Source organism: Rhincodon typus, chromosome 1 (genome assembly GCF_021869965.1).
Source record: "Rhincodon typus isolate 14 chromosome 1, sRhiTyp1.1, whole genome shotgun sequence".
Lineage (NCBI taxonomy): Eukaryota > Metazoa > Chordata > Chondrichthyes > Orectolobiformes > Rhincodontidae > Rhincodon > Rhincodon typus.
Window position 1 is genome coordinate 1,167,906 of NC_063332.1, and position 24,218 is coordinate 1,192,123.

Here is a 24,218-nt window from a genome sequence, read left to right on the forward strand (position 1 = left end):
CTGCTTGGTCAGCTGTGTTCATCCAGCTCTACACCTTGTTATCTCACAATTGTTCCCCAATTTGTCTGATTATCACATCCAGTATGGTCGAAAGCGTGGACCATGTTTCTGTAATAGACCAGAATTATTACTTATTACAAGTAATTACACTCAAGCCACCAAACAGTCAGCATCATAGGATGTGGCAACAAAAACAAAGTTGCTGGAAAAGCTCAACAGGTCTGCCAGCATCTGTGAAGGAAAAACAGAGTTAACGTTTCGGGTCCAGTGACCCTTCCTCAGAACTCATAGGATGTGGGCAACGCTGACTGTGCCAGCATTTATTGCCCGTCCCTAGTTGTCTTTGAGAAGTTGGTGGTGAGCTGCCTTCTCGAACCGCTGCAGTCCACCTGCTGTGGGTAAGCCCATTGTTGGGGAGAGATGTCAAAGAGCAGGCCCGAATTCTGTGGTCAGAAGTACAGTTAATCTTTATTCGAGCTCTTTACCACATTTGTAGGAGAGGTCAGAGACCACTCCAAATCTGGCCAGTACGTGGGGCCTTGTTGCCCTCTTAATATTCAGCTCAGATTGGAAGAACGGTCAATGACGCTCTGATTTCCCCAGTGGGATACAGCACTTTTATACATTTCAAGTTACAATAATTACATGCAACATTGTTATTGTTCCTCTCCCCTTTATCTATACATCCAATTGTGTGAAACGCCTGATCAATGATGGACACCCCTGTAGACAGCCCTAGGTTCCCCATGATCTCATGATGTTTACCAGACTTTGTAACCATCAGTCCTTGGGATCTTACTATGCAAATGTTGTCATATTATGTAAAAGAATTAGTGTAGAATATTCAGAGTCAGCAAATTTCATCTTAAAAGACAGCATGTGACTAAAATGAGCTATAATGCAGTTGCAAGATAGAGGGGCAGTGCCTACCTGACCCTCTAAGATCAGATGAGAAAGGAGCTGCTCACAACTCATTAGCTAAAGAATGTTAACAGTAGGTGTAAACATAAAACTTTACATATAACTAACTTTATAGCAGAATTAATATTATGAATCTTATAGCTATTATAGTAAGAACTAACTTCCTTTTGTATCTCCTGTGGTTAGGACAGTGAGAAATTGTAATATGAGTAACAGAATTTGATAGGGATAGCAATGAATACAATGCACTTTCCCAGCTCAATCAACTTTTCTGATTTCCTAGGGTTTTTACAAGACATGACCTTATCCTTATAATTTGTCTCTTTTATTGTGGGATCATTCTTCTACAAACTTCAGGCTGTCTGTTCCCAGACATCTCTTATCAGACTATCCTTTACAGACATCTGCAGCTGTTGTTTTTACAGAACTCCCTGTTTATTAGCTTGTATGATTCTTTGTTCAAAGTAGACCCTATTACTTAGGATAACTCCTTCTCAAAGCTACCATTGTGCTAACCTATGACCTCACTCTAATGCTGGATCAGGCAAGCTAATTCTGTTATTGCAGTTGTTTTTATGCCATTGCGTGGCCATTTTGTACTATCTCTGACCAGGGGCTGCCCCAACATCCAGAATGGCCTGAGGGAGGGAATTCCAGGATCTTGACCCAACGACGAAGGAATGGCGATATATTTCCAAGTCAGGATGGTGACTGGCTTGGAGGGGACCTTGAGTTTGGTGGTGTTCCCATGTATCTGCTGCCCTTGCCCTTCTAGATGGAAGTGGCCGTGGGTTTGGAAGGAGGTGTCTGAGGAACTTTGGTGAATCTCTGCGCTGCATCTTGTAGATAGCACTCACTGCTGATACTGAGTATCAGTGGTTGAGGGAGTGAATGCTTGTGGATGTGGTGCCAATCAAGTGGGCTGGTTTAGCCTGGATGATGTCAAGTTTCTTGAGTGATGTAATTGTAATTAATTGCACTCGATTATGTCCATTGAGGAAAGACCCAGCGATGAAGGAAATAAATCAGACAGTGAATATTGTTGCTAAAGAAATACTGGCATACACGTCAGAAAAAGGCATACCTAACGATGTACCATGAGAGTCAGGATGGTAATGAAGTGAAAGGAGACCTGTGCTGTGTAAAAGGTGCTTTTGAAAACAAATCCAGGTAAAGCACGGGTTTGCAGTTTGAAAATGAGTTGTAACAAGGCTTTTCAGAAAGGTCAGGAATGGAGACAAGGAAATACTGCTTTCATAGTAGGGGAGTGTGGCAAACTGAAACTATGAAAAGATGGATTTGAATTACCAACATAAATCTAAATAGTGTGATATCTGCTATACAAATAAAGAAAGTTGGGAAAACTCAACAGGTCAAGCAGGATACTGGGAAAAAGGCAGAGTAAACCTTTCGGGTCAATTTGATCTTTCATCAGAACTTTAGCATGAAATGACCATGAAATTGATACAAATATTTGAAATGGGTTCTGGGTTCATGTGGTGAAAGAATTGTGTTTCAATTTTAGCAACCCTTTGGGATTGGCTTGAAAGGTATGAGGCCTGTCCAGATTATGTGAGCAGGTACTGCCTGATCAGTCCCAGCCTGATCGTTAGCAACCCCTTCATCTGTCCAACTGTCTTTCTCTCTCTTTGGGCTCTATTTAATGGTTTACTCCCTACCCCACCCACCTCCCTATTTTCTGCATATAAACTGACTTGTTCCCAGCCACCATCAGTTCTGAGGAAGGGTCACCGGACCCGAAACGTTAACTCTGTTTTCTCCTCCACAGATGCTGCCAGACCTGCTGAGCTTTTCCAGCAACTTTGTTTTTGTTACTGCCTAGTGCGTATCAAGCCACTTTGTAAATTATATTTGTACAAAAGAACAGGTTCATTAATCCCATAAAGGCCCCGGATTATAAAACCTGTTCTTTCAGCAAAACCGGAACTGGAACACAGTGAGCCACTCTATAAATATTAACTTATTTCAGAGTTCTAGGGTGTCTTTGACATGGTTTTCTAGAGTAGTATCTTGTTTTGGATCAAGTATTCTGTAATGAGAAAAGGATAATTAACATCCCAGCCTCCTCCAGTGGTCCCCAGCATTACAGACACCAGTCTTCAGCCAATTTGATTCACTCTACATGATATCACAGAAACATTTGGAGCCACTGGATACTGCAAAGGCTACTGGCCCTGACAACATTCTGGCAATAGTACTGAAGACTTGTACTCCAGGACTTGCCGCACCCCTAGCCAAGTTGTTCCAGTACAGTTACAGCACTAGCATCGACTCAACAATTCGGAAAATTGCTCAGGTATGCCCTGTACATAAAAGCAGGGCAGATCTGATCCAGCCAATTACTGCCCCATCATCTACTCTTGATCATCAGGAAAGTGATGGAAGGTGTCATCAACAGTGCTATTAAGCAGCACCTGGTCAGCAATAACCTGCTCAGTGACGCCCAGTTTGGGTTCTGCCAGGGCCACTCAGCTCCTGACCTCATTACAACCTTGGTTCAAACATGGACAAAAGAGTTGAATTCCAGAGGTGAAGTGAGAGTGATAGTCCTTGACATCAAGGCTATATTCAACTGAGTGTGGCATCAAGGAGCCCTAGCAAAAGTGGAATCAATGGGTATCAGGGGACAAACTCTCTGGTGGTTAGAGTCATACCTGGAACATAGGAAGATGGTCGTTGTTGTTGGAGGTCAGTCATCTCAGCTTCAGGAAATCTCTGCAGGAGTTCCTCAGGGTAGTGTCCTAGGCCCAACCATCTTCAGCTGCTTCATCAATGACCTTCCCTCCATCATAAGGTCAGAACTGGGGATGTTGCTGACGATTGTATAATGTTCAGCACCATTCGCAACTCGTCAGATACTAAAGCAGTTCATGGCCGAGTGCAACAAGATCTAGACAATATCCAGGCTTTGACCAACAAGTGGCAAGTAACCTCTGCACCACGAAAACGCCAGGCTAGCATTTCAGGTCAGAGGCTAGGAATACTGCGGTAAGTAGCTTACCTCCTGACTCGCTAAAGTCTGCCCAACATCTACAAGGCACGAGTCATAGAATCCCTACAGTGTGGAAACAGGCCATTCAGCCCAACAGCTCCACACCAGCTCACCCCCTTACTGTTTCCCTGTAACCCTGCATTTCCCATGGCAAATTCACCTAACCTACACATCCCTGGACACTGTGGGATAATTTTCCATAGCTAAGCCACCCAGCCTGCACACCCCTGGACAGTACAGGGCAATTTCCCATAGCTAATCCACTGAGCCTGAACATCCCCGGACACTAGGTGGTAATTTCCCATAGCTAATCCACCGAGCCTGCACATCCCCGGACACTAGGTGGCAATTTCCCATAGCTAACTCACACAGCCTGCATATCTCTGGACATTATAGACAATTTCCCATAGATAATCCACCAAGTCTGTGCATCATTGGGCAGTATGGGACAATTTTCCATGGCTAACCTATCCATCTTGCACATCTCTGCGCAATATAACATGGCCAATCCATCTAATGTGCACATCTTTGGACTGTGGGAGGAAATACACACAGACACCGGGAGAATGTGAAATCTCCACAGACAGTTACTTTAGGCTGAAATCAATCCCAAGTCCCTGATGCTGTGAGGCAGCAGTGCTAACCATTGAGCCACATGCCACCCAAAACACCTGTCTCTAACTCGTGAATTCCTGACCACTATCACCACTGCTTTCTTCTTCCTCCCGTCCTGGATAGCCAGGCTGCTTGTGGTGCAAGAAACCTTGGCTCTGACTGCACTCCAGCGCCCTCCTCAGATTCTGGAATAGAAAGCTGAGTTGTGAGCAGGCCCCAAGGGAATTCTGCACGACTTGCTTCCTCATCCTGTCCATTCACCTGTGGTGGGACGACCACCTCAGATGTACTTTAGGGTAGGCGATGGCTTCGTGGAATTAACGCTGGACTGTTAATCCAGAGACCCAGATAATGTTCTGGGGACCCAGGTTTGAATCTTGCCATGGCAGATGTTGGAATTTGAATTCAATAAAGTATCTGGAATTAAGAGTCTAATGATGACTGTGAATCCATTGTTGATTGGTGGAAAAACCCATCTGATTCACTAATGTCCTTTAGGGAAGGAAACTGGCCTCCATGTGACTCTGGACCCACAGCAATGTGGTTGACTCGGAACTGCCCATTAGGGATGGGCAATAAATGCTGCCCAGCCAGAAACACCCTGGGAATGAATAATAAAACAACAACAGCCATTTATGGGTAGTTTCTGTAAATCTCAGCTGTGACAAATATCTGCTGACTGAAGTAGTTCTCTTTAATTCGACGTGAGCTCGAAGTATTAATTTTTTAATGGCTATTATTTCTAGGTATAGTAGGGTAACGAGTGGGCAAGTCTCCAGGATCCACAACTCAAAAAAAATTATAACAATTAACTCTACACCCGGGGTCTGATCCTTGCCTGCTGTGCGGAACGAAACTCCGCATACACTCATCAATTCCATATACATCACCAGGGGTGGTATTATCACTGGACTATTAATCCAGTACCCAGGTAATGTTCTGGCGACCCAGGTTCAAAGCCAACCATGGCAGATGGTGGAATTTGAATTCAGTGTAAATTGGTAATTAAGAGTCTAATGATGATGGTGAATTCATTGTTGATTGTTGGAAATATCCATCTGGTTCACAAATGTCCTTTAGGGAAGGAAACTGCCATCCTTACCTGGTCTGGCCTGCATGTGACTCCAGACCCAGAGCAATGTGGTTGACTCTTAACTGCCCACTGGGCAATTAGGGATGGACAATATATGCTGCCTAGCCAGTGATGTGAATGAATAAAAACAAATCGCCACGCCTACACTCATACACATCAGATTACGTCCTACCATATGAGTAGCCAAACCAGACTCCTCCAGTCCCCTCTGGAGGAGATGGTGCTCATCAGTTAATCAGCCCATCCCAGAGGCTGCTTGCCAGCCAGAGCTCTGGGTAGCAACTATGCACCAGCACCAAAATACATCAATGTCAGGTTCATCACCCTTTGATTAACCTCAGTTTGGGCCGGTTTGCCCAAGTACTATCACAATGACCAATCCAGAGGTCCACACCTACAGACTGTCGTCATATTGACTTGACCCGCCCCGGAGGGCTTAACCCTCCGCTGCTTCAGGTTATTGTGATTGACCACTGGCTACATCACTCGCTATCCTGGTATTCCCACTCTTTGAGACTGTGTGAACCCAATTTAGATTTGGGTACGGGGGCAGTCGCCCAGAGCTCCGAGCAAGCCAGGCAGACAGATCACAATGAATACAAAGTATGTGACCTGACTACTCACTTGTCAGTGGTCCCGCTTCCTATACCCTGCTCACAGCGCCAAATTGTTGCGGTGGAATGACCAAATGATTCTCTCGAGACCCAGGAGTTCACTTCCAGCATCAAAGAGTTTATTAAAATTAGATTGATGGGAAGAAACCCTCTGAAAATCCAGAGAGATCATCACCAAGCAAAGGAAAAGATACATTTCTATAAATTTGTTTCCTCTTGCCTTTAATCATTTACAAACCAATCATATTAATTAACTACATACAAGCTTGTGGTCAACCCCTGGTCCTCTGTGCTCTCATGATGTTTTGCAGGCACTCTTATCTCCCTTCTTGGCACTTTTCCCAAAGGACAATGTATCGAAGTACATTCCTGCCCAGGCATTTAGCCAGTTGCATCGTGTTAACTGCCAAGTAATTGGATACCTGCCTATCACTTAAGGACCTTTAAATTCCTTATTAACCTCAATACAGGAAATACAAAAGAATATTGTTATAATACCAGTTCCAACGAAGTTATATGGTTACACCTAATGTGAGAATTCTTCAGCTAATGAATTGTGAGCAGTTTCTTTCTCATTGTGTTGTAAAGGCACGCCTATCTTTATCCTTGGGTGCCTTGCAGTGCGTTTCTTCACTGCACATTCCAATGTCTGCTAGTTTCTGTAGCTATGAATCATTTCACCCTGGAGTGATGTGGGGACTGCTTTTACTGTCTGAGACTAGTTGGCTCTCATAATTTTATGTGAACCTTTTCCTCTAATGTTTTTAGTGGGTTTTTTTTGTATATAGGTGAATCTATAATTACTGCGGAATCTATATAAGAACAAACTAAAATACAGCACAGGAACAGGCCCTTCAGCCCTCCAGACCTGCGCCAACAAATTTTGCCCTTCTATACTAAAACTGTCTTCACTTACAGGATCCATAGGGAGAGGTTGAATAGGCTGGGGCTATTTTCCCTGGAGCGTTGGAGGCTGAGGGGTGACCTTACAGAGGTTTATAAAATCCTGAGGGGCATGGATAGGGTGAATAGTCAAGGTGTTTTCCCCGGAGTGGGGAAGTCCAAAACTAGAGGGCATAGTTTTAAGTGAGAGATTTTAAGGTGAATGCTGCTATTGTGTCTGCTTCCACCACCACCTCTGGCAACGCATTCCAGGCACTCACGACCCTCTGTGTAAAAAACGTGCCTCACACATCTCTTTTAAACTTCCCCCACAGCACCTTGAACCTGTGACCCCTAGCAATTGATCCCTCCATTCTGGGAAAAAGCCTCATACTTTTCACTCTACTCATGCCATTCATAATCTAAACATAGGTTGCCCCACAACCTCCTGCGTTCCAGTGAAAACAAACCCAGTTTATCCAACCTTTCTTCATAGCTAAAATCCCCTATACCAGGCAACATCCTGGTAAACCTTTTCTGTACCCTCTCCAAAGCATTCATATCCTTCTGGTAGTCTGGTGACCAGAACTGTAGACAATATTCCAAGTGTGGCCCAACTAAAGTTCTAGAAAGTTGCAGCAAAACCTTTCTATTCTTATACTGAATGCCCCTTCCAATGAAGGCAAGCATACCTTAGGCCTTTTTAACTACCTTATCCACCTGCACTGCCACCTTCAGTGATCTGTGGACCTACACACACACATCTCTCTGCATGTCAATATTCCTAACAGTTCTGCCGTTCACTGTATAATTACCACCTGTACTTGACCTTCCAAAATGCATCACCTCACATTTGTCCGATTTAAACTTCATCTACCATTTTTCTGCTCATGCCTCCAACTGATCTATATCCTGCTGTATTCTCTGATAATCCTCCTCACTATCTGCAACTCCGCCAATCTTCATATCATCCACAAACTTACTAATTAGACTCGTTATGTTTTCCTCCAAATCATTTATGTAGACCACAAACAGCAGAGTTCCCAGCACTGATCGCTGAACACCACTAGTCACAACCCTCCATTCCAAAAAGCATCCTTCCACCTCTACCCTCTGTCATCTGTGACTAAGTCAGTTCTGTATCCATTTTGCCAGCTTACTTCGATACTATGTGACTTAATCTTTTGTACCGGTCTGCCATGAGGGATCTTGTCAAAGGCTTTACTAAGGCCATGTAGACAACATCAACTTTTCCCTCATCAGTCATCTCTGTCGCTTCCTCAAAAAGCATGATCAAGTTAGTGAGACATGATCTCCCCTGCACAAAACCATGCTGTCTATCACTAATAAGTCCATTTGCTTCCAAATGCGTACAGATCTTATCCCTGAGAATCTTTTCCAATAATTTCCCTACCACCAACATGAGGCTTGTAGGCCTGTAATTTTCTGGATTATCCCTGTCACCCTTCTTAAACAATGGGATAACATTGGTACTTTCCGGTCCTCTGGGAACTCATGTGTGGTCAAAGAGGATACAAAGATGTCTGTCGATACTCCAGCAATTTGCTCTCTTGCCTCTCTCAATATTCTGGGATAGATTCCATCAGGACCCGGTGACTTATCTATCTTAATAATTTTTAAGATGCACAACATCTCTTCCTTTTTATTAGCCACTTGGCTTAGAAACTCAACACTCCCTTCCCTGAGATCATCCTCCATCAGTTCCTTCTCTTTGGTGAATACTGACAGAAAGTATTCATTGAAGACCTCACCTATCTCTTCTGGCTCCACATAGATTACTTCCTTTGTCCATGAGTGGGCCAATGCTTTCCTAGGCTACCCTCTTGCTTTTTATATATGTATAAAAAGCCTTGGGATTCTCCTTAATCCTGTATACTAATGACTTTTCATGATCCCTTTTAGCCCAGCTAATTCTTTGTTTAAGTCTTTCCTACTTCCTTTATATACTTAAAGGACTTCATCAGTTCCCATCCTCTTCGACCTTACGAATGCTTCCTTTCTCTTTTTGACCAAAGTTATGACATCCCTGGTCATCCAAGGTTCCCATAACTTCCCATACTTATGCTTCATTCTCACAGGAACGTGCCACTCCTGAAATCTTATCAACTGCATTTGAAATACTCCCGCATGTCCGATGTGGATTTACCCTCCAATCAAAATTCTCCAGTTCATGCCTAATATTGTTGTAGATTGCCTTCCTCAATTTTAACTCCTTCACCCAAGGACTGCTGTTATCCTAATCCATGAGATTCTTAAAACTCACCGCGTTATGGTCACTACTCCCAAAATACTCCTCCACTGAAACTTCACTCACCTGGCCAGGCTCATTTCCTAAAACCAGGTCCAGTATAACCCTTCCCGACTTAAACTGTTTACATGGGTTCTGAGGAAGGGTCATCGGACCCAAAACGTTAACTCTGTTTTTTCCTTCACAGATGCTGCCAGACCTGCTGAGCTTTTCCAGCAACTTTGTTTTTGTTCCTGATTTACAGCATCTGCAGTTCTTTTGGTTTTTATTTAAACCGTTTATGTATTGTGTCAAGAAACCCTCCTGAATGGTCCTTACAAATTCTGCCCCATACAAGCCCCGAGCACATATGAGTCCCAGTCAATACAACAGTCACCACAACAACCCTACTGTTTTTACATCTTTCCAAAATCTGTCTACATATTCTCTCCTCTATCTCCCGCTGGCAGTTGGTAGGCCTGTAGTATACCCCCAATATTGTGATTTTGCATTTCCTATTCCTGAGATCTACCTATATTGCCTCGTTGCATGAGTCCTCTGATGTATCCTCCCTCAGTACAGCTGTGAGATACTCCTTCACCAGTAATGCAATTCCCTCACCCCTTTTACAGTCCTGGGACGTTCAGCTGCCAGTCCTGTCCCTCTTTCAGCCAAGTCTCTGTAATTCCAGTAATGTCATAGTTCCAAGTATTGACCAAAGCTCTAAGTTCATCTCCCTTGCCTAGTATACTTCTTGCTTTGAAACACATCCTTTCAGACCACCTCCCCCGTTACTGTTTGTCTTGGTTTCTACCTCTCCTTCAATTACTGCATCTACTGCCCTACTCATCTGGTTCCCATCCCCCTGCTATAGTAGTTAAACCCTCCCCAACTCCCCAACCACTCTGTCAAGTATCACCACACAGCCGCTCCCCTCCCCCACACCAACCAAGGACATCAGTCCCCGTCCTGCCCAGGCGTAATCCACCCAATTTGTACAGGTCTCACCTCCCCTGAAACTGGTCCCAAATCTGAAATCCTCCCCCTCACACCATCTTTTCAGCCATGTGTTCACCCTGTCTATCCTGCTGTTTCTACTCTGACTAGCTCCTGCTATTTGCAGTAATCCTGAGATAGACTACCTTTGAGGTCCTACATTTTAACTTTCTTCCTAGTTCTCTATATTCTGCTTTTAGGACCTAATCCAATTTTTTACCTATGTCATTAGTATCAGTGTGTACCACAACTATTCGCCCTCCCCCTCCGAGATATCCAGGACCCCAGCAGCAGAGAGGAAACACACCATCCTGGACTTTCATTTGTGGCCACAGAAACGTCTGTCTATTCCCCTTACGATTGAATCCCCTATAACTGTAGCAGTTCTATGCCTATTTTCCCCTCCCTCTGCAGCAGAGTCAACCATGGTGCCACGAATTTGGCGGCTGCTGTTATCCCCTGATATCAACATTATCCAAAACGGTCATCCTGTTTTCTAGGGGAATAGCTACAGGAGATTCCTGCACTCTCTGCCTAGCCCTCCTGTTCTGCCTGGTGGTTACACATTCCCTTCCTGCCTGTGGATTTTGAGCCTGTGGTGTATCCATGATATTCTCTGCCTCGTGAATGCTCCACAGTGTCCCCAGCCACCGCTCCAACTCTGAAACTCAGGCTTCCGGGAGCTGCAGCTGGAGACACTTTTTGCACACATGCAAGTCACCACTGGAAATGTGCCTGGCTTCCCACATTGAGCAAGAGGACCAGACTGTAACTTGGAGCTCTCCTGCCATGTCTTATCCCTTTAAGTTAATTAATCCTCACAATGTTAAATTCTTTTAATACTAGTTCAAAGCAGCTGGTGCTCTCTGCTCTGATAACAACTTCTCAAATCTTACCTGTTACTCACCAACAACAGTTTCCGGGATCTGTTTAGGCTCACACTCCTTTGAAACTCTTGCTGCCAATCTCCCTCCCACGATGTTCCCTCCATTTTTTTTGTTAGAAGAGGAGGGAGGGATGGAAACACTGCAGTGACGCAATGTTTGGGGCTAACCATTCCTTAACAACAGGTTCTCCCGTGATATCTTTCACACCCACGCCGACTGCGAAGTCGACTCCCAGAATACAAACGACCGATGTCTCAGCACCCTCTGGTTATGATTATTTGAAGGATCTCAACTAAAACCTACCATTAGTATTGTAACAGATTGATTAAAGAGAGATTCATTCATTAAATGCAGTGCGACATGTTGTTACCTTTGTCTTATGCATAAATAACTGCAGCTGCATACTTGTGAAGATTACATTAACCAAATATTTTCCCAAGCCCTCTAAGTACTGTCAGCCATGTTCTGCCGCAATAGCCATGAGCAGTCGTTGGCCATTTGGTGCTGCTCAGCTATGGGCAGCCCTATCAGGCTGAATGTCCTCCTTCTGCACTACCTCATGAACCTGTGGTCAGTCCAGATGGAAGTTACTAGTTTGGTAGAGGTCCTCATGTTGGAGATAGCCAAGTGTTTAAAGATGCCAATTTTGAAGGAATGACTGTGAGTAGGGACTGTCAGTGAGAACCTCAGTCTAATTTTGAGGAATTCTTTGTTCCCTGCACAGGCATGGTATCCAAGCCACATCAGGATCTCAGTGATTCTAGAGGGAAAGGATTTAACACTAGACCTCGACCGGAATAGGTGAGTGAGTGTTTCATTGTGGAATGGAGAATTCTGGGTTTGTGTTAAACTCTGTCCAATCTGTGCATGGGGTCAGAGAGCAGTGTTTCAATTCAATCAACGGTTTCCCAGTCACCACTGGAGAAAAATGCACAAAATGAATCCCACTTCCTTGACAAACCCTCAATGAAAGGACTTTATTTTACTGCTTTCATTTTTTTAAGACCACTGTGGTTGTAAATGGGTTGGGGTTTGGCATTCTAGATAGATCTGATTTGAACAGCTCCCTTTGATTTTAAGATAGCAAGAACTGCAGATGCTGGAGTCAGAGACAACACAGTGTGGGGCTGGAGGAACACAGCAGGCCAGGCAGCATCAGAGAAGCAGGAAACTTGCCGTTTCAGGCCGGGACCCTTCTTCAGAAATGGGGAGGGGAAGGGAGCTGGAAAATAAATAGAGAAGAGGGGTGGGGCTGGGAAGGGTAGGTGGGATGGTGATATCTGCCTTTCGTAGGACCCACTCCCCAACTTCCTCGTCCGCTCCACACTCCCCACTAACCCTGGCTCCCCCAGCACCTGCCCCTACACCTCCCCCCTCACTTCCATTCAAGGCCCAAAACAAACCTCACAATACAGACAGGGGTTCACCTGTACATCAATCAACTTGGTCTCCTGTATCTGCTGTGGCCTCCTCTACATCAGTGAGACCAAGCGCAGACTTGGAGAGCGCTTTGTAGAGCATCTGCGCTCTGTACGTGACAAACAACAACATCTTCTGGTCGCCAATCATTTTAACTCCCCCTCCCACTCTCTGGGTGACATGCCTATCCTGGGCCTCTTCCAGTGTCACAATGACACCACCCTTAAACTGGAGGAGCATTACCTCATATTCCACCTCGGGAGCCTACCGCCCGATGGGCTAAACATGGAATTAGCCAGTTTTAAAATTTCCCCATCCCTGGCCTCATCCCATGACAAGCCTCCCTCTCATCCCCGCTTCCTTGACTTGACACAACCTGTCCATCTTCTCTCCCACCTATCCGCTCCTCCCACCTCACTGACCAATCCCCACCACTCCCGACCTGCACTCACCTATCACCATCCCGCCTACCTTCCCCAGCCCCACCCCGCTTCTCTATTTACTTCCTAGCTCCCTTTCCGCTTCCCATTTCTGAAGAAGAGTTCTGACCCGAAACGTCAACTTTCCTAGTTCTCTGATGCTGCCTGGCCTGCTGTATTCCTACAGGCCCACACTGTGTTGTCCTTTCAATTTTCGTTCTTTTAGCTATTCACAGGTTATCCCAAACTACAGCAAATGCTGGAAATCTGGACGAATACCTGAAATGCTCAACAAAGCACCTCTCAGTCCCGTCCACAGTAGCTTCCTGATGGTTGCTGTGTGTTCTGGAGATTTCCCAGGATTCCTGTCAACAGTTTCTGACTCATGACAGTGAAGTTAACTTTGCCCAAAACTAGAATCTTCTGGAAACAAGCCCAAACTGTTCAAACAAAACACTCATTCCAGGTATCAACCTCATGGATCTCCTCCAATGCACTGACATCCTTCCTTCAACAAGGAGACCAAATTTACACACAATCATAGAATCCCTACAGTGTGGGAACAGGCCATTCAGACCAACAAGTCCACACTGACTCTGAAGAGGATCCCACCCAGACTCACCCATCTACCCTATCCCTGCATTTCCCATGGCTAACCCACCTAACCTACACATCCCTGGATACTACAGGCAATTTTGCATGGCCAATCCACCTAATCTGCACATCTTTGGACTGTGGGAGGAAACCCCCACAGACACAGGGAGAATGTGCAAACTCCACACAGTTAGTCTCCCGAGGGTGGAACTGAACTTGGGTTCCTGGTACTGTGAGGCAGCAGTGCTAACCACTGAACTACCATGCCACCCCAAATCAGGAAGAGATAGAGACAGATCTTTTGCTGGTGAGGTGAGAGGGACAGCCCTTGACATCAAGGCTGCATTCAACCGAGTGTGACATCAAGGAGGCCAAGCAGAACTGGAATCAATGGGTATCAGGGGGCAAAGTCTGTGCTGATTGGAGTTATACCTGGCACACAGGAAGATGGTCGTGACTGTTGGAGGTCAATCATCTCAGCTCCAGGACATCTCTGCGATGTTCCTCAGGGTAGTGTCCTTGGCTTAACCATCTTCAGCTACTTCATCAATGACCTTCCCTCCATCATAAGATCAGATGTGGGGATGTTCACTGATGATTGCATAATGTTCAAAACCATTCACAACTCCTCAGATACTGAAGCAGTCCGTGTTCAAATGCAACAAGATCTGCACAATATCCAGGCTTGGGCTGACAAGTGGCAGGTAACATTCACAGCACACGAATGCCAGGCTATGATTATCACCAATAAGAGACAATCTAACCACCACCCCTTGACATTCAATGGTGTTATCATCACTGAATCCCCCACTGTCAACATCCTGGGAATTATTATTAACCAGAAGCTCAACAGGACTCACCACATAAAAACGGTGGTTGCAAGAACAGGTCAGAAGCTGGGAACACTGCAGTGAGTAACTCATCTCCTGACTCCTCAAAGCCTGTCCACCATCTACAAGATACAAGTCAGGAGTGTGATGGAATACTCGCCACTTGCCTGGATGAGTGCAGCCCCAACAACACTCAAGAAGCTTGATACCATCCAGGGCAAAGCGGCCCGCTTGAATGGCACCACATCCACAAACTCTTCACAACCAATGCTCAGTTGCAGCAGTGTGTATTATCTACAAAATGATCTGAGGAGATTCACCAAAGATCCTTAAGCAGCAAGTTCCAAACCCAAGACCATTTCCATCTAGAAGATGAAGGGCAGCAGTTACATAGGAACACAACCACCTGCAAGTTCCCCTCCAAGCCACTCTCACCCTGATTTTTGATTTAATTTATTGTAGTCACAAGAACCTGGGTACAGTGAAAAGTTTTGTTTTGTGAGCAGTACAGGCAGACTTTCTTTTCTTTATTCACAGGATGAGGGCATTTCTCGTTATTGCCCAGAGGGAGGTTTCAAGTCAACCACATTGCTGTAGATCTGGAATCATATGTAGGCCAGACCAGGTAAGGATGGTAGTTTCCTTTCCTGAAGGACATTAGTGAACCAGGTGGGTTTTTTTATTTAAAACAACAATTGATTCATTTCATCATTAGATTCTTATTTCCAGATATATTATTGAATTCAATTTGCACCATCTGCTATGGTAGGATTTGAACCAGTGCCCCCAGAATTATTGTCTAGTGATAATACCACTAGGCTATCACTTCCCCAAGCAAATAAGGACATACAGATCATGAGGTGCTTAGACTAAAGTGAGGCATACAAAGTTACACTGCACAGGAGGTACGCAAAGCAAGATCAACATAATTTAGTTTTAAAAGTGTAGAACTGTTATAAGAAATGATAGAAAAAGATCTGCTGCAGGGAGCTTGTAAAGAATCGCCAGGCGTCAACGCCATCTTGAATCCTTGGAAATATATCACCGTTTCTTCACTGACACTGGGTTAAAATCCTGGAATTCCCTTTCTAAGGGCATTGTGGATCAACTCACAGCACATGTACTGCAGCAGTTCAAGAAGGCAGTTCCCCATCACTTTCTCAAAGGCAACAAGGAATGGGGAATAAATGCTGACAAGCCAGCAATGCATAGAAATGAATTTTTTAAATATTTCAAGTGGTAAAATCACAGGGTAATAATTGTAGGGATTTCAATGTCCCCACCGTGAATTGGGATGGACAAAGTGTGAAAGGCTTAGCGGGGTCAGAATTCTGAACCTATATATGTCCAGGAGAGCTTTGCAACGCAGCACCTGGAAAGCTCGACAAGAGAGGGGGAAGTGCAGGACCTAGTACAAAAGGGAATTGCGAGAGTGTGGGCCAATATTCTCATAAAAGCGAACTGTGAGAAAGCCCTTGATGATGCACAGGATTGGATAAGGATAAAAAAAAAGCTTATGGCAAATATTAAGGGCTCAAAACAGCAGATATCCGAGAGGAATAGAGAAAGTGCAGGGTATTGTTAAAAACATAAATTAGGAGAATGAAGAGGCAAGATAAAAAACACTGCTGGGTTAAAATTAGGAAAATTCAAATGTGGTTTATAATGATATGAGGAACAAGAAAATAACCAGGGAAGCAATAGGATCCATTTGGGGCCAAAGTTGCAATCTGTTTGTGGATCCAGAATAGCTGAGGTTTACGGTCAATACTTTGCATCTGGATTCTGTATAGAAAACTGCAGAATCACACAATTACTGTGGTGCTGGAGGAGGCCATCCGGCCCATTATACCTGTACCGACTCTTTAAACAGGCAACATTACCTAGTGCCAATCTCCTGCCTTTTCCCTATATACCTGAACACCATCACTATCCACATCTTCATCCAATACCCTCCTGAATAGCTCATTTGAACCTGCGGTACATTTCAGAACCGAAATAGCTGCTCTATACTTTCCGACTTATTCTTGTGCCATCAGCAAATCTGCTCAAATATTCAGTCCCTTCATGTGACTCATTGTAGATGGTAGATTGTTGAGATGCCTGTGGCACATGACTGGTATCGAGTAATGCTGCAAGCTGCTTCTTTCAGCCTGTCTTCAACGTTTGGATTTCTCTTTCCACTAGACCATTGGATGATGGATGGTATGGAGCTGTACTTATGTGCTGAATGCCATTTGACTTTAGGAAATGTTTGAATTCCCTACTGATAAATGATGGCCCATTGTCTGTGGCCAATACTTGTGGGAACCTCTATATTGCAAAAGATGCTTGCAGCTTTTCTGTCGCTGTCCCTGTGCTTGACGAATGAACTCTATGCACGTCCAACCACTTTAAATGGGTGTCCACAATAACTAAGAATGTTGAGCCCATGAAGGGACCAAAATATTTGACATGTAACTGAATCCAAGGTTTGCCTGGCCATTCCCAGAAATGTGGGAGAGCTGCTGGCACGATTTTTGTTGGCAATCTGGGCACTGCTCCACCAACTGGATGTCTACATCCAATCTTGGCCATCCCCCTCTTGGAAACCCCTGGAAGACCCCAGTGAAGTTCATCCAGTATCTGGCAGCGACCTTTGCTTGGGACAGTCACACTTGCACCTCATAATAAAATGCCATCACTGTCGGGGATCTGGTCTTGCCAGATACATTAAGATTTCAATCCTGGTTGCAATGGCCCTGTTGTTTCCCACATCACCACTAGCTGTTTTAGTTTTGCCAGGACAAGAACTTTCTGTGTCAAAAATCTGATTGTCAGCAGTGACCGGAAGGGTATCCAAAAATTTTAACACCAGAGCGGATTTTTCTAGGGGATATACCATCAGTGGTGTATCTGCCAGTGGGAAGTGGCTCAGGCATCCACATTAGCTAATGGGCCCCCCGGAGAGTGTTCCAACTTGTAATTGTACGCACTTAAGATGAGAGCCCAACGCTGAATTCAACCTGAAGCTATGAGCAGCACAGCCTTATCCTCTCTGAGTAGTTCTAGCAGGGGCTTGTGGTATGTTACTATTACAAATTTATGTCTGTAAAGGTATTGGTAGAACTTTCTCACACCAAAGGTGACCACCAAACCTTCCACCTCTATCTGGGCATATCTTCTTTCGGCATCAGCCAAAGTATGGGAACAATACGCTATTGGGTGTTCCCCTCCACTGGACGGGGGTGAGTCAACACTACCCCAATACCGTATGGGGAGGCAGCGCATGTCAGCACCACCTCTTGCTTGGAATCATATTGTGCCTACACCTCAGATGACAATAGCTGCTTTTTCACGTCCCTAAAGGTTACTTTTTGGCGACGTGATCATCTCCAAGGCTGACACTTTTTGAATAGCAGATGTAAGGCTGTGTGTGAGGAAGATGTATCTTCCAACAGGTGTTACCCAATCTTGTCTACTCTGTAGCCCAAGTAGGCCACTTGGGGTGGCTGGAATATACGTTTTTTTCCCCTTACTAAGGCATATGGCCCACCTTGTAGAAAAGTCTAAGCACTATGTCTCAGTTCTCCAAATGCTCTTTATTGATTATCTTTATTATTAACTTGTCATCCAGATAAAGGCAATGGCCTAGTGATATTATTACTGGACTGTTAATCCAGAGACCCAGATAGTGTTCTGGGGATAACAAGGTGTAGAGCTGGATGAACACAGCAGGCCAAGCAGCATCAGCGGAGCAGGAAGGCTGACATTTCGGGCCTAGACCCGGGATCCTGGTTTGAATCCTGCCACGGCAGATGGTGGAATTTGAATTCAATAAATATCTGGAATTAAGGGTTTAATGATGACTGTGAATCCATTGCCAATTGTTGGGAAAAACCTATCTGGTTCACTAATGTCCTTTAGGGAAGGAAACTGCGGTCCTTACCTGGTCTGACCTATATGTGATTTCAGACTCACAGCAATGTGGTTGACTCTGAACTGCCCTCTGGGCAATTAGGGATTGGCAATAAATACAGCCTCTCCAGTGATGCCCTCATCCCATGAATGAATAAAGAAAAAAACTTATGGCTTCAGGTAGCCCAAATAAAATGTTCTCCATCCTCCACTGGAAAGTTACACAGACTGACAATACCCCAAATGGCAGTCTTGTATATTGGTACAAACCCTTATGGGTAGTAATTGTAGTATACTTTTGGGAATCCTCATCTAACCACAATTGCAGGAACACATGGCTCATGTCCAGCTTCATGAAGGACAGCCCAACCCCTTGCCAGCTTTGTATATAAACCCTCTATGCAAGGGATTTGGTATTTATCCAGCTGCAAGTAATAGCTGACCATTTGCTTGAAATCCCCACAAAGATGAATCGACCCGTTAGCCTTCAAAGTCAGTAGCACTGGTGTTGCCCATTCAGCAAACTATTCTGGTTTGATGATTCCTTCACTCTCTAGCCTCCTGATTTCTGCCTCTACTTTTGCCTGCAAGATAAAAGGCACTTGGCAGGCCTTACAGAATCATAGAATTATCTCCAGGTCAACATGCAAGGTGACCTTGGCTTCTTCGATAGTCTCTAGACCTTCCTGAAAAACCTCTGGGTATTTAATTAGGACTTCACTCAGGCAGTCATTTTCTAATTGAAAAATATTGACCCAATCAAGATGAATCTTTCTCCACCAATTTCATCCATCAGGATTGGACCCAGGCCTTTTACCACTCATATGAGACCAACCAAAGTTGTACCCTTAATCTGTAAAGGTTCCCTGATATACATTATCAGTCTAGCCAATGTCTTACGCAAATTTAAAGTTTGGAGTGCAGAACAAATGTTGTTAAAAACAGGCTCTGCAATCATTGTGATGGCCATACCAGTAAGGACCTTCATTAGAACCAGGTGACTGTTTAACCAGATGTTTATTACGATTGGTTCTGATTTGGATGTTGCTAAGCAATTTAACGTTCCAAACCACCTGTGGGTGGACTTTCCAATGTGTGCACTCTCCTGGATATGAGTTCTCTTACTCAATTTACATCCAGTGGGACTCTTTTGCTGTCTTGAGTCCGCATTCCAGCAGTAAATACAGTCGTCTGCTGGCCTGGATCCTGAAGAAAATGTTAACTGTTTGCCCAAGGCTTGACTTTGTTGTGGACTGACCTAGAGTCCCTCTGTTCAAGATACGACCTGAGTGAGGCTATGCAATTGCCTTCACTCAAGTGGTGTTCCCCAAGCTCAGTCGGACTGGCAAGGATGTCCATTTCCATTGGCATATCCTATAATTCATATGCTCCACTTGCCGCATTTTCTAATGACAAAGCCAGTTGTAGAGTCTATTTGAAGTCCAGTTGGGCTTCAGCTTTTGTATGGTTACATCATTAATTCCACATACCAAACAGTCTCTCAGTATCTCATTAAAGGTTAAACCAAAGTCAGATGCCTCTGCCAGTCATCTTAACCTTGTCAGAAATCTGATATGGATTTCCCTATTTTTTTTCCCTTTATTCATTAATGGGATGAGGACGTTGCTGACCAGGCAGTATTTATTGTCCATCCCTAATTGCCCAGAGGGCAGTTCAGAGTCAACCTCATTGCTGTGAGTCTGGAGTCACATGTAGGCCAGACTAGGTAAGGATGGCAGATTTTCTTCCCTAAAGGACATGAGTGAAACAGATGGGTTTTTGCAACAATCAACAATGGATTTATGGTCATCATTAGATTCTTAATTCCAGATATTTATTGAATTCAAATTCCACCATCTGCCGTGGTGAGATTCGAACCCACGTCCCCAGAACGTTATCTGGGTCTCTGGATTAACAGTCCAGTGATAATACCGCAAAGCCATTGCCTCAAATGGCTGTGTAAAACCGATAATGTCTCTGAATTAGAGGAGACTTGGGGCTGCAATATTCCTTCAACTCTTGAAAGGTTTTAGTATCTGGTGCCTCAGGAAATGTTAAGTTCCTAATAACTAGAAAAGCTTCAGGTCCACAGGCTGTCAGGAGAACTACTCGTTTCTCATATGCTCCAATGTCATTTGCCTGGAAAAAAATAACACATTCTTCCCACATATTGGACCCAGTCTTCGAAGGTAAGATTGAACAAGTTCAGCTTCCCAAATAATGGCATAATGCCACAAATACACACCCCAATTCAAAGATGGCTTTTGTGAACAAATCTGTCCAGGGGCATACTTTTTTCTCTCATCGCCACTGAAATAACTCCACAAAGGCTGGCATCCCATCACCAAGTCACCCTTTATTTATACCTGCATACAGCATGGAAACAGACCCTTCGGTCCAACCAGTCCATGCTGAACATAATCCCAAACTAAACTAATCCCTGCTGCTTGCTCCTGGCCCATATCCCTCCAAACCTTTCCTATTCTTGTACATATCCAAATGTCTTTTTAATGTTGTAATTGTACCCACATCCACCACTTCCTCAGGAAGTTCATTCCACAGCTGGACCACCCCTTGTGTAAAAAAATTGCTCCCCATGTTTAAATCGTTCTCCTCTCATCTTAAAAATGTGCCCCCCTAGTCTCGAAGCCACATCCTAGGGAAAAGACAACTACCATTAACTTTCTCTATATCCCTCATTATTCTATAAACTTCTATAAGGTCGCCTCTCAAACTCCTACGCTCCAGTGAGAAACGTCCCAGCCTGTCCAGCCTTTCTTTATAACGCAAACCTTCTATGCCCGACAACATACTGTTAAGTCTCTTCTGAACCCTCTCCAGCTGGATAATATCCTTCCCATAGGTAGGCAAACAGAACTGGACACAGTATTCCAGGAGAGGCCTCACCAACATGACATTTTAAATCCTGGTCCAGCTTCCTCAGTGCCAGCTCCTAGAGTGAGCAGAACCCCTGAAACTCCTGTTCATATCTGTCAGCCTGGGCTCTCTGATTGGATCAGATGGACAGCTCCAATCAGGGAACTCATATTCTGTTTGGTCCACCGGGCTGACTCATTACAATCACTTCAGTTACTCATGAAGATAAAAATGTGGTCAGCTGGTCAGAGTGAGCTGGGCCTAGCTTGCTTAAAGGCTTTGGTTGGGAAGTGAAAGAGTTGGAATCTGGGCGTCAGTCAGCATCTGTGATGGCTCCCCTAGTCAAATAGCTTAAGGTAGATATATAGAGCTGAATAAGTCCTGGGAATGATTGAAGGATCCATTATTGTACTTGGACAGCATTATAATTGTGTCTCTTGATAGCTTGCTTTTGATATGCGAATTCCGTGTAGCCCTGTCCTTACATTGCTGTGTTGGATCTCTTCTGGTATCTCGTTGACAGGGTCAGACAGTGTGTATCCTCCATGGATACAGCACTGTGAAGTGCCTCTGCTGTTCATTTTCATTCTGGTTTTTCCCACAGATTCCTCTTGCCTAGAGGATTCCAGGTGTCGCACTATGATTCCAATGGGACTCTGGTGACAGAGAATGACACTGAAATGGTGAGTAATATCTTCAGGCAGAGACAGAGCTGAATTCAGGGACTTTCAGACGTAAAAAACAGTGCTGCTGAAATGGCTTCCTTCTTACATGACCATGGTTTCCCACCCACTGTGCTTGACCGGGCCCTCAACCACATTCGACCTATCACCTGTGCTTCCATCCTCACCCCTTCCCATCGCTCACACTATTGTGATCAGGTTCCCCTTGTTCTCACTTTTCATCCCACCAGCCTCCACATTCAAAGGATCATTCTCCACCATTTCAGACAAATCTAGCAGAACATCACCACCAAACATATCTTCCATCACTCCCCCGGCTATATTTCGCAGGGATTGTTCCCTCCGACCACTAACACCAACCCCTCAACCTTCCCATGTAACCACAGAAGATGCAATGCCTGCTCCTTCACCTCCTCACTATCCAAGGGCCTAAACAGTCTTTATAGGTGAAGCAGCATTTCACCTGTACCCTTCCATTCTTGTGCATTGTATTCTCTGCACCCAATACGGCCTACTCTACATCGGAGAAACCAAACATAGACTGGGTGACTGTTTTGTAGAACACCTCCGGTCTGCGTGCAAGCATGACCCCGACCTTCCTGTAGCCAGTCATTTTAACACAGCGTCTTGCTTGTGTGCCTACTTGTCTGTTCCCGGCATGCTGCAATGCTCCAGCAAACCATAGCGCAAACTGGAGGAGCAGCATCTCAACCACGATCTTTGTATCCTCACTAGCCACTGGAGAGGTCCCAGAGGACTGGCGAGTAGCTAATGTTGTTCCTCTGTTCAAGAAGGAAAATAGAGATAATCCAGGAAACTGCAGACCAGTGACTCTCGCGTCGGTGGTTGAGAAGTTATTGATGAGAATTCTTAGAGACAGGATTTACATGCATTTGGAAAGGCATGGCCTAATTGGAGACAATCAGCATGGCTTTGTGCAGGGCAGGTCATATCTCACTAACTTGATTGAAATTTTCAAGGAGGTGACGAAGGTGATCGATGAGGGTAGACCAGTAGAAGTTGTTTACATGGATTTTTGTAAGGCTTTCGACAAGGTCCCTCATGGTCAGCTCATCCAGAAGATTAAGATGCATGGGATCCATGGTGACTTGGCTGCTTGGATTCAGAATTGGCTTGCACATAGAAGGCAGAGGGTAGTGGTGGAAGGGTATTTTTCAGGCTGGAGGCCCATGACTAGTGGTGTTCCACAGGGATCCATACTGGTATCTCTGTTGTTTGTGATATATATAAATGACTTGGATGAAAATGTAGATGGATGGATCAGTAAGTTTGCAGGCGATACAAAGATTGATGGAATTGTGGATAGTGTAGGAAGTTGTCACAGGATATAGATCAGTTGCAGATCTGGGTGTAGAAATGGCAGATGGAGATAAATCTGGGCAAGTAAGAGGTGCTGCACTTTGGGAGATCAAATATTAAGGAAAAGTATACAGTTAATGGCAGGACCCTGAACAGTATTGATGTACTGAGGGATCTTGGGGTTCAAGTCCATAGCTCCCTGAAAGTGGCCACGCAAGTAGATAGGGTGGTAAAGAAGGCATATGGCATGTTTGCCTTTATTTGTCAGGGAATTGAGTACAAGAATCAGGATGTCATGTTGCAGCTTTGTAAGACTTTGTTTAGGCCACATTTAGAATATTGCATTCAGTTCTGGCTGCCACATTACAGGAAGGATGTGGAAGCTTTGGAGAGAGAGCAGAAGAGGTTTACCAGGATGCTGCCTGGATTAGAGGGTATGAGCTATAAGGAGAGGCTAGAAAAACTTGGGTTGTTTTCTCTTGAGTGGCAGAGGTTGAGGGGAGACTTGATAGAAGTCTATAAAATTGTGAGATTTATTGATGGGGTTGATGACCAGAATCTTTTTCCCTGAGTTGAAATGTCTAAAATTAGAGGGCATGCATTTAAGGTGAGAGGGGGAAAGTTCAAAGGAGATGTGAGGGACACGTTTTTTTACACAGAGAGTGGTAGAAGTGTGGAACACACTGCCAGGGTTAGTGGTGGAAGCAGACACATTAGGGGTGTTTAAGAGACTTTTAGATAAGCACATGAATATGCAACAAATGTAGGTATATGGACCAAGGGCAGGGAAAAGGGATTAGTTTAATTTGGCTCAGAGATAGTAGGAACTGCAGATGCTGGAGAATCCGAGACAACAAGGTGCAGGGCTGGATGAACACAGCAGGCCAAGCAGCATCATAGGAGCAGAGAG

At 44.6% G+C, this 24,218-nt stretch overlaps 1 protein-coding gene across 1 annotated transcript in view; it reads left to right on the plus strand.

Annotated features, from left to right (window-relative positions):
- Nucleotides 1-24,218, plus strand: part of LOC109918557 (disintegrin and metalloproteinase domain-containing protein 15-like) — a 63,918-nt gene that overhangs the window by 17,920 nt on the left and 21,780 nt on the right. Inside the window, exons 2-3 of the mRNA XM_048599596.1 lie at nt 11,994-12,070; nt 21,910-21,988. Of these exons, the coding sequence (XP_048455553.1) occupies nt 11,994-12,070; nt 21,910-21,988 (156 nt within the window). The remainder of the gene's footprint in view (nt 1-11,993; nt 12,071-21,909; nt 21,989-24,218) is intronic.